This window comes from Equus asinus, chromosome 5 (genome assembly GCF_041296235.1).
Source record: "Equus asinus isolate D_3611 breed Donkey chromosome 5, EquAss-T2T_v2, whole genome shotgun sequence".
NCBI lineage: Eukaryota > Metazoa > Chordata > Mammalia > Perissodactyla > Equidae > Equus > Equus asinus.
Genome location: NC_091794.1, coordinates 94,310,707 through 94,320,074, shown reverse-complemented (window position 1 = coordinate 94,320,074; position 9,368 = coordinate 94,310,707). Strand labels below are relative to the sequence as shown.

At 51.5% G+C, this 9,368-nt stretch overlaps 1 protein-coding gene across 3 annotated transcripts in view; it reads right to left on the bottom strand.

Annotated features, from left to right (window-relative positions):
- Positions 1-1,412: 1,412 nt before the first annotated feature.
- Positions 1,413-9,368, bottom strand: part of CRYBG2 (crystallin beta-gamma domain containing 2) — a 34,485-nt gene continuing 26,529 nt past the window's right edge. For 2 of the 3 annotated variants that reach the window (XR_011503534.1, XM_014854981.3), the window contains 6 exons: positions 6,663-6,792; positions 5,253-5,392; positions 4,755-4,878; positions 3,112-3,270; positions 1,712-1,871; positions 1,413-1,612 (listed from right to left, as the gene is read on the bottom strand). Coding sequence is in view for 2 of the 3 variants with exons in the window: in XM_014854981.3 (XP_014710467.3) it covers positions 1,524-1,612; positions 1,712-1,871; positions 3,112-3,270; positions 4,755-4,878; positions 5,253-5,392; positions 6,663-6,792 (802 nt within the window). In the remaining variant the exon portion in view is untranslated. Of the gene's footprint in view, positions 1,613-1,711; positions 1,872-3,111; positions 3,271-3,952; positions 4,009-4,754; positions 4,879-5,252; positions 5,393-6,662; positions 6,793-9,368 lie in introns of those variants that run through there. The other variant, XM_070510638.1, reaches the window with a different exon arrangement.

Sequence of the window (9,368 nt, the reverse complement as noted above, 5' to 3'; positions counted from 1 at the left end):
GTGGGGTTCTGTGTGTGGTCACTGGACATCACTGGGCCCCAAGAGCCAGGTTTGCAGCAGCACCAGAGTCTCCCATGCCCCTATCAGCAGGTCAGGTGGTACCAGGGATCTCCTGCCCCAGCTTCCCTTCCTGAAGTCCAAATGCTGAGGCCCCTCCCCTTGGGATCACCTTGCAGGGACAAGGCCCAGAACCTGCCATCCTCACCATCTCCTTTATTTGCATTTGCTTCACCTGTCCCTGGGTGTTTGGGAATGATGGTCCCAGAGGATGCCCCTGCCCACTAGATCTTGAACATCCCAAGTTGCAGAGGCTCAGATAGCCCCCTACCCTAGTACCTGGGTGTCTTCAGCATGACAGATTCAGAGAGAACACCGCCCCCAGCTTCCAGGGGTTCCCAGCCTCACAGTTGTACTCCTGTCCTCACATCTCCAACCACATGAGGCGGCTGAGAGGGATAACGAGGCAGCTGCCCACTTCCTCCCCACCCACCCATGGGTTGGGAAGGTGGGAAAGACAAACAGCTGCTCTAACCACTCCTACTGCCTCCTGGATTTGGGGTGGTGGCATTGGGAGCTGGAGAGAGGGAAGGGAGCCCCAGAGAAGCCCCCGAGGGCCTTGAACATCTCTGCCTCTTCCGGAGGACCCTGGCCAAGGGGCTGAGAAGTGCCTGTTAGATTGAGGAACAGAGGAAGCTGCTCCCCTTCTTTGTCCTGCTCTGAGTCGGGTTAGGAACCTAGACCCTCTGTCCTGGCTTCTTTGACTGAGGCCAACCTTTAGGCCTTGAGACCCGAGCTGGGAGAAGTTGAGAGGAGCCCTGGTTGGCAAGGCCCCTTCGGGGCATGGCTCCCACTCACCTCTCCCGCCTGGCCCACTGCGCCCCCGTCACTCTGAACTTCCAAGTTCTCACCCCTGGGCTTGTCTGCCTCCCTAGAACACTTTTCCTGTGCCACCCTCTAGCCTGACTGACCCTTTCCCATCCTCCACACCTCAGCCGAGGGTCCCCTCCTCCAAACAGCCTTCCCTGTGCCCCTAAATGGTTTAGGCTCCTCCTCTGTGCGTCCCTCCACTTCCATTCTTACCCTGTCACCAAGCACATCACCCTACCCATGGGAATCCTCCACTGGACTGTGAGTTCCCTGAGGGCAGGGACCAAGGGACTTGGTTCATGTTTGTGCCCCCACAGCCCAGTGCCAGACCTGGCTGGGAGCAGGCTCTTAGAACACCTCATTTGAGGGCACAGCATGAGAGACACTCCCTCACCAGTTAGTCTGGTCCCAGGGCTCCCTCTGGTGGCCGAGGGAGGCCTTACATCTGAGCCCCAGAACTGGAGCTGGGAGGGAAGGGCCAGGCTGAGTGTTGGGGGAAGAAGGCAGGTGAATAAACCCTCACCCCAAATATCAAGGTGCACAGAGACGAGGATACCTGGGAGTATATTAGAAAACAGCTTATGTTACAACAAAAAAACCTATAAAAATATGTCATCCCAGGGAAAGCCTCCAGGGCTGGGGGGAGGGGGGAGCGTTCAAAGCACATGGACAGTCCAGATCTGGGACGCCCTGTCCTTGGCCAGCTCCCACAGCACAGCGTGGTCCCGGTCATAGCCCCGGCCACCTGGGGGAGGGAATAAGAGATGGGGAGATAGTCAGAGAGAGCTGGGGACTCCACTGCCCTCACCCCCTCAGAAGACTTCCGCACACATCCCCACCTTACCCTTCACGTCTAGGATCCGCCCTTCGAACATCTGGCTGCAGATGTGGCCCGATTCATTGATGCTCCACGTCTGGCGGGGAAGGCGGCTCTCAGCCCACAGCACCACCTTGGAACCTGTACTGGGGGGTCCAATCACCTGCAGGCTCATGGTGGGGGCCACCTGAAGCCCCAGGAGGTCATCAGGCACTGTTTCTGTGGGACTCCGCCAAACCCAAGACACCTTTGAGCCACCCAGCTTTGAATCTTGGCTCTTATGGACTGTGACCCTGGGCAAATCTCTTAATCTTTCTGAGCTTTGGTTTCCTTGGGGATGGGAATCTCTGAGTACCGGCTGTTGTGAGGGTTCAATGTGAGAAATCATAAATGGGCTGGAAAAATATTAGCTCCTCCAGGAAGCCTGTCACGACTGACTCCCAAAGCACAGGCATTAGTATCAGAGATTACAAACTTATTGACTGTGTGCCTTTCAGCCAATTACTTAACTTCTCTGTGCCCTAGTTTCCTTACCTATAAACTGGGGAGTATAACAGGACCTGCTCCCTAGCGCCCTCTGAGGACTGTACGAGGCATTCATGTGAAGGACTGAACACAGCACCTGGCACAGAGCCAACGTTCCTCTCACTCCAAGTAAAAGACAAAACCCTTTCAATGGCCTACAAAGACTTACACCCCCATAACCTTTCTGACCTCATCTCCTGCTCCTACTTCCCTCACTCACTTCACTCCAGCCATTCAGGTGGCCTTGCTAGTCCTAGAAAATTCCAGGCTTGTTCCCACCTCAGGGCCTTTGCACTTGCTATTCCTCTGCCTGAATACTCTTCCCTCAGACATCTGCATGGTTGCCTCCCTCAAATTTCACCCTCTCAGGAAGAGCTCCCCTTGTCAGAGCTGCTGACACTCCTTATTCTCCTTCCATCATTTATTTTTTCTCTCTTGCACTTTTCCTCTTTGAAAGTACTAAGATATGTTACTCCTTGAAATTGTTTCTGTCTCTTCTCACTAGGATGTAAGCTTCAGGAGGGCAGGGGGGTATTTCTGTCTTCTCACTGCTGTATTCCCAGCACCTAGGGCAGGGCCCGGCACATCGCAGGTGCTGAAGACACATTTGTGGCGTGGATCTATTATTATTAGTAGGATCCAAGCTCTGTCACAAGATAACAGAGCTGGGAGGTCCCTTACAAGCATTTGGTTCAACATTCTTCTCTTGCACACAGGGGACTGAGACCCAGAGAAGAGCCTCAATTGCCCAGGGGTGCACAGCCTGCATTCTCCACCTCCCTAGGGTCCTGGCATCTGTGTATATCTCTCTGTTTCTCCGGCCCAAGGGTGGGTCCTGTTCCTGACTAGGCCTATGAGAGCCTGGGGCCCTGGTGTCCCTGTCCCAGCCCCCAAACTGGTACCTGGTTCTTCAGCAGCCCATCCTCGTAGTACCAGATGGAGCTGCCTCCGGCTTGCGGCTCCGAGACCACCACACGGCCCGCCTTCATGTCCTCGACGTGGTCCGGCACTGCCAGGAATCCCCCCAGAGCTGCATTCCAGAGGCGGAAATATGCCCGGCGCTAGGGAGTGGGGGGAGCTGAGAGTCAGGGGTCCCTGGGGAGGAATGCTCCTGCCTGGGTCCCCAACGCACTCAACCCTAGGCCCTCCTTCCTGCCCCTAAACTTTCCTCGGCCCTGCTCCATCACCCCTTCTTTCACTCACACACACCAAAGGCACATACGTAGCGCACACCCACACCCACATGGTTCCAGGTCTACAGAGATACTCACAGACATATGCAGAGGGACACGCCAGCAGATACACCCAAGGTCCACATGGTTGCACAGAAGTTTGCAGCAGACAAACACATGGATACACGCAGCCATGCAAACGCACACATACTAACTGATGCGCAGGTCCCCCCAGCCATCTCTGTGCCTGGGACTTATGTTTGCTAAGAGGATGGATGCATGTAGGAACACAGACATGCAGACACACACTCATGCTGAAGAGGTGCCATGGTGGGGAAACACTGGACTGTCAGACATGAGACCAGGCTCTGCCACAAATCAGAGGGGGTCTTGGATAGGGGTAATAACAGTAATAAGAACCCAGCTAATGTTTGTTGAGTGCCTACCCACTCAAGCACTGTTCTAAGGGCTTTATATACATTATTTATCTTCAGTCCTCAAAACAACTCCATCATCTATATTATCCCCATTTTAAAGATGAGGAAACTGAGGTCCATGGAGGTACAGTACTTGCCCAAGATTGCAGAGCAAATCCTTGTCCACTTCTCTGGGCCTTTATTTCCTCATCTGTAAAATGGGAGGGTGGGAGATAATCTCCAAGATTTCTTCTAGCAATGATGTTAGAAGAGTCTGTGAATATGGGGACCACACAAATAGCCTCATACAAAGAGGCACACACTCTCAACAGTGTCACAAATGCAGGCACGTGTAGTCATAAACACACTCTCGCAGACGTGTACAGACACACAACCACAGGTGACCTCCAGAGCACGCAGACGCTTGGATACAAATGACATCATGGGCACAGGCACGCGCACGTGTGTGCGCACACACATGCACACCCCATGGCTGGGCCTCCACCTAAATGCACGTTTACATAAATGGGACACATGTCCAGACACACGCTCACAGACATACAGGTCACACATGTGGACACAGTGTTCCCCAAAGTGAGGCGTGCTTACTACTGGTGGGTGGTACGTGAGATAAATTTCAGTCCTATGTGGATAAACACATTGTTAAAAATTTAATGGTAATGTATTTATTATAATGTCTACTAAAAAAATCATATACACACATCAAACCCAGGATTTAGGGTTATTCTTTAGGATAAGGATAAAGCAAAAAAAAGTGAGTTGATTTAAAGAAAAACCTTAAACAGCTAAGTATTAACCATTCAGTATTAATGGTTTACGAGGAATGAGATGTGGCAAAAATTGTGACAAAAGTACACAAATGCCGAGTTTGGGAAACACACAGACACACACCCAGACAGGCTGGCATAGACACGCTCAACCTGACACGCTACCCACCTGCTTGATGGGGTAGAGGGAACCCACTCTCTGGGTCCCGCTGTAGGTCAGCCAGTTGGTGATCTCACAGCTGCTCACCAGCCACTGGCGGCCCCGGAAGTCGCTGTGCTCACAGAGTACCCAGCTGGGCCCAGCAAGCGCCAGAGACACAGAAGGGAAGACAGACAGGCAGACAGGTGAGGGAGGAGGCACGGACAGCAGAATGTTCTCCATCTCCTTTTCTCTCATGCTGGGGCTTCTCTGTCTGGGGCCGGGGTCCCCAGCGGGGAGCGGGAGGCTGGGAAGTAGGTTTGGGGTTTGCAGGACAGAGGAGGGTCCTGGAGAGGACCCCCGGGCTGGGGTTCAAGCCCTGAGAGCCAGTGACCTGCTCAGTCTGCACTTCTCCTCCCTCTTGGCTGGGCGGGGAGTGGAGTAGAAGTGCGGATGGGGGAGAGGCTAGAGACCCAGCCCTCAATCCAGCAGCCCCCAATCCCTCGTGCCTCCCCACAGCACACTTACACGCCCCCCTTGATCTGCACAGACAGCACGTGGTTGTTGAAGCCCTCGGCTTGCAGGCTCCGCACCTCCCGGTTGAGCTCAATCTCCTTCCCCTCGAAGCACTCCAGTCCATACAGGAAAATGGAGGGCTCTGAAAAGTGCTGGGGACCCAGGGACATAGAGAGGGGTGAGGCCACGAGAGCCCCGGCCCCAGACTCAGCCCCCCAATCCAGATACCCCAACACCCAGATTGGCATTTCAGGCCCCCTGCCCTCCTGAGCTCCACCCCACAGGGTCCCTGACTCCTGGACACTGCCAGCTGGATGTCCCCCAGATTCTCAGAGGCAGCATCTGCCAGACTGGGCCCCCCTCTGCCCCCTCACACCTTCTCCCCAGGAAATGGCACTTCTAAGAATAGTAATAATAATAATAATGGTAATTATAGCAGTTCTTATATATTCAGGGCTTATAACATGCCAGATTCTGTGCTGGGCACTTTACCAATCTCATTACAACTTCTCAACAACACTATAAGGTAGGCGCTATTATTACCCCTGCTTAACGGGGAAACCGAGGCTGGGGAAGATTAAACCACTTTCTTAAAGCCCTAAAGTGGAGCTCAGAACCAGGTCTATCTGCCTTCAGAGCCCAACGTGTAATTGTAAAGAGCTTGGACTCAGCAGCTGGGCTGCCTCAGTGAGAGGCACTGCCTGTTACCCCGGCTCTGCCTGTTACCAGCTGTGTGACCTGGAGCAAGTCACGTGACCTCTCTGTGCCTTAATTGTCACATCTAGAAGAGGGAGACAGTGATGAACCTCAGAGGGTTATGGTGAGGTTTAAACACCTTAGTACACGGGGAGCCTGTCAAACACAGCCTAGAGCATGGTATGTGCTCAGTAAACCTCAGCTGTCCTGCTTGTTCTGCTTGTCCTGCTGCTGCTGGCCCACCCACCCAGTCACAGTCCTACAGACTCTAGCTCCCTAATATGGCCCGTGTCACTTCTCTCCATCTCCTGCCTGGTCCAGGCTTTCATCACTCATTCTGGCTTCCTGGAGCAGCAACTCCAGTGCCTGGCCTCTGCCCTGCCCCCAGCCTGCCCTGAGCACTCCTCTCCCTGTACCACTTCTGTGTCTGGACACACCACCCTGCATTGGAATCTTTATGTCAATGTGACCATATGTTCCTCGAAGGTGGGGCTGTGTCCAATTTATTTTAGTCTCCCCAGGACCTATCTCAGTGAGTGCTCAATAAATCTCTAGAAAGTTGAACTGGCTTTGAAGCCCTGGGGTCAAGGGGACCCAGAATGGTTCTGAAGAAGACTAGATTCAAGCCCCAGCAGCTCACTCAGCATCGAGAAGAGGCTGTGTCCACGACTCCCCCAGCAGCACCCCCTGCCTCAGGGATGCCTGGAGCTGGACAAGGGCACTCACCAGGGGTACCTTCTGGAGAGACCCCAAGACTGTGGAGGCTAGGCAGCCCATGGCCGTGAGAGTGGGGAACTCGCCCTCGGAGAGAATGTGCTGGTCACCCTCAAAGTTCTTCTCATCAAACAGGATCCAGCTGGGGAAGAGGAAGAATGGGGGGATGTGAGTGGGTATTTGAGTCTGCCCTGTCCTTGGCCTGCCCCCTGAGGCCCCCTGAGATACAGCAGAGTGGATGCAGACTTGACTGTAACCCTCCTGGTCCAGGAGAGATCAAGGATGAATAGGCACTGCAGCAGCAGGGACTAAGGTCAGACTTTGGAAATGACTGAATGAAATCATACTGCCCCATGGAGAGAAATTTGGTAATATCAAGCAAAACTCTATGCACAGGGCCAGCCCGGTGGTGCAGCAGTTAAGTTTGCACATTCCACTTTGGTGGCCCAGGGTTCACCAGTTCAGATCCCGGGTGTGGACCTACACACTGCTTATCAAGCCATGCTGTGGCAGGCATCCCATATATAAAGTAGAGGAAGATGGGCATGGACGTTAGCTAGGGCCAATCTTCCTCAGCAAAAAGAAGAGGATTGGAAGTAGATGTTAGTTCAGGGCTAATCCTCCTCAAAAAAAAAATGCTTTATGCGTAATTACTCAGCAATCCCATTTCTGGAATCCATACCAAAGACACCCTTCAAAAACATGAAAAGACACATGCACAAGGAGGTTCATTACAACACTGTTTGCAATGACAAAAAGTGGAAGCAGCCCAAATGTCCATCAACCAGGGATTGGTTAATAAGCTAAGAATCTAAAATACAATATAGCAGTAAAAAAAACCTCTTAAGAGGATATAAAGTGATCTCCAACCTGTCAAATAAAAAGCAAGGTGTATAACAGTGTTTCTAGAATGTTTCCTTTTTCCTTTTTTTAAAGCGATTTCTTTTTAAAAAATTTTTTTTTAAATTTTTTTCCTTTTTCTCCCCAAAGCCCCCCAGTACATAGTTGTATGTTCTTCGTTGTGGGTCTTTCTAGTTGTGGCATGTGGGACGCTGCCTCAGCGTGGTTTGATGAGCAGTGCCACGTCCACGCCCAGGATTCGAACCAAAGAAACACTGGGCTGCCTGGAGCGGAGCGTGCGAACTTAACCACGGGGCCAGCCCCTAGAATGTTTCCTTTTTTAAAAATTGAGATATAATCCACATACCATAAAATTCACTCTTTCAAAGTGTATAATTCAGTTGTTTTTAGTATATTGACCAGGTTGTAGTATGCTTCTTTTTGTGTAAGAAAATGGGGGAGGAGAGAAACAAAATATACGTTATATTTCTATAGTTATATGTAAATTTACATATGGTGTATACGTGCTTATATCTTCAAAAAGAAACAAGAGAAAAATAAACACTTAAAAAAAAAAGATTACCTGTCAGGGAAGAGAGAGAAAAAGGTAGCAGAGACAGAGACGGAAGCTACTGTTTTTAAGTCTTGACTTGGGAACTGCTGTGGACTGAATGTGTCTCCCCAAAATTCGAACATTGAAGCCCTAACTTCAAATATGATGGACTTTGAGAGGTAATTAGGTTTAGATGAGGTCATGAAGGTAAAGCCCCCCTGATGGGATTAGTATCCTTATAAGAAGAAGAAGAGACAGGAGCTCTCTCTCTACCATGTGAGGACACAGCAAAAAGGCAGCCGTCTAAGGAAGAGAGCCCTTACCAGGGAACTCAACCGACCAGCACCTTGATCTTGGACTTCCCAGCCTCCAGAACTTCAAGAAAATAAATTCCTGTTGTTTCAGCCAGTCAGTGTATGGTATTTTGTCACAGCAGCCCAAGCTGACTAACACAGGAACATTGTAAATATTTAATGTAATTAAAAAACAGAATTAGGGGAGTGATGTCAGCATCACAGTGGAGTGATTTATTCCCTTTGTCTCTCCCCTAAGTTAAAATAAATGGACATTCATTAACCAACAGAGGATTCCCTGCACAGCACAATAGGATGTCTGAGAGATCCACACAGCCATGCGTGTGAAGGTGGGTGGACTGGGTCCCCAGAAGACAGTGGAACTAGGTGAGCACACCTCTCCCCCTCCCTGGTGGCAGTGACCTAGTTCGTGGGTTCTCACACAGCAGCCGGCACGACTGTAAGAGAAAGTAGGGGCAGCTTCACCTGTGCACAAATGCCTTTGGAGTGGTAGCCTGGCCTGTGGAAGCACTCACCATGCCACAGTGGTCCCTCCTGTGGGAACACTTCTCACTGAGTGGTGCAGCTCAGCCCCCGTGAAGGAGCCCCCACCAAGTGCAGCAGCTTAGCCGAACCACCCGCAAGCAGAGAGCCGGCCAGAGCAAAAGGAAGTGCCCCTTCTCTCTTGCCTAGCAAGCAGCTCAGCTGGTCTCCTGCAGAACTCAGTGGTGCTACATAAGAATGACCCACCCATGGAGCACACAGGCCCAACCTGCACATCTGTGCATGACCTGACAAGCAGCTGTGGCCAGAGCACAAATGCAGACCAGCCCTACCAGCACAACTTCCAGAACACAGGGTGGAATCAGAAAACATAGCTCCTGCTCCACCCCCAGTGGTGGCAGGTGGAATCTGCAACCTGATACTACCACAAATGTGCCAGCAAAGGATCAATTCATCAAACACCATGAGGAACCACATTTACACTTCAGAGCAGAAGGAAAATGACAAGTCTCCAGAAATGAGTCCTGA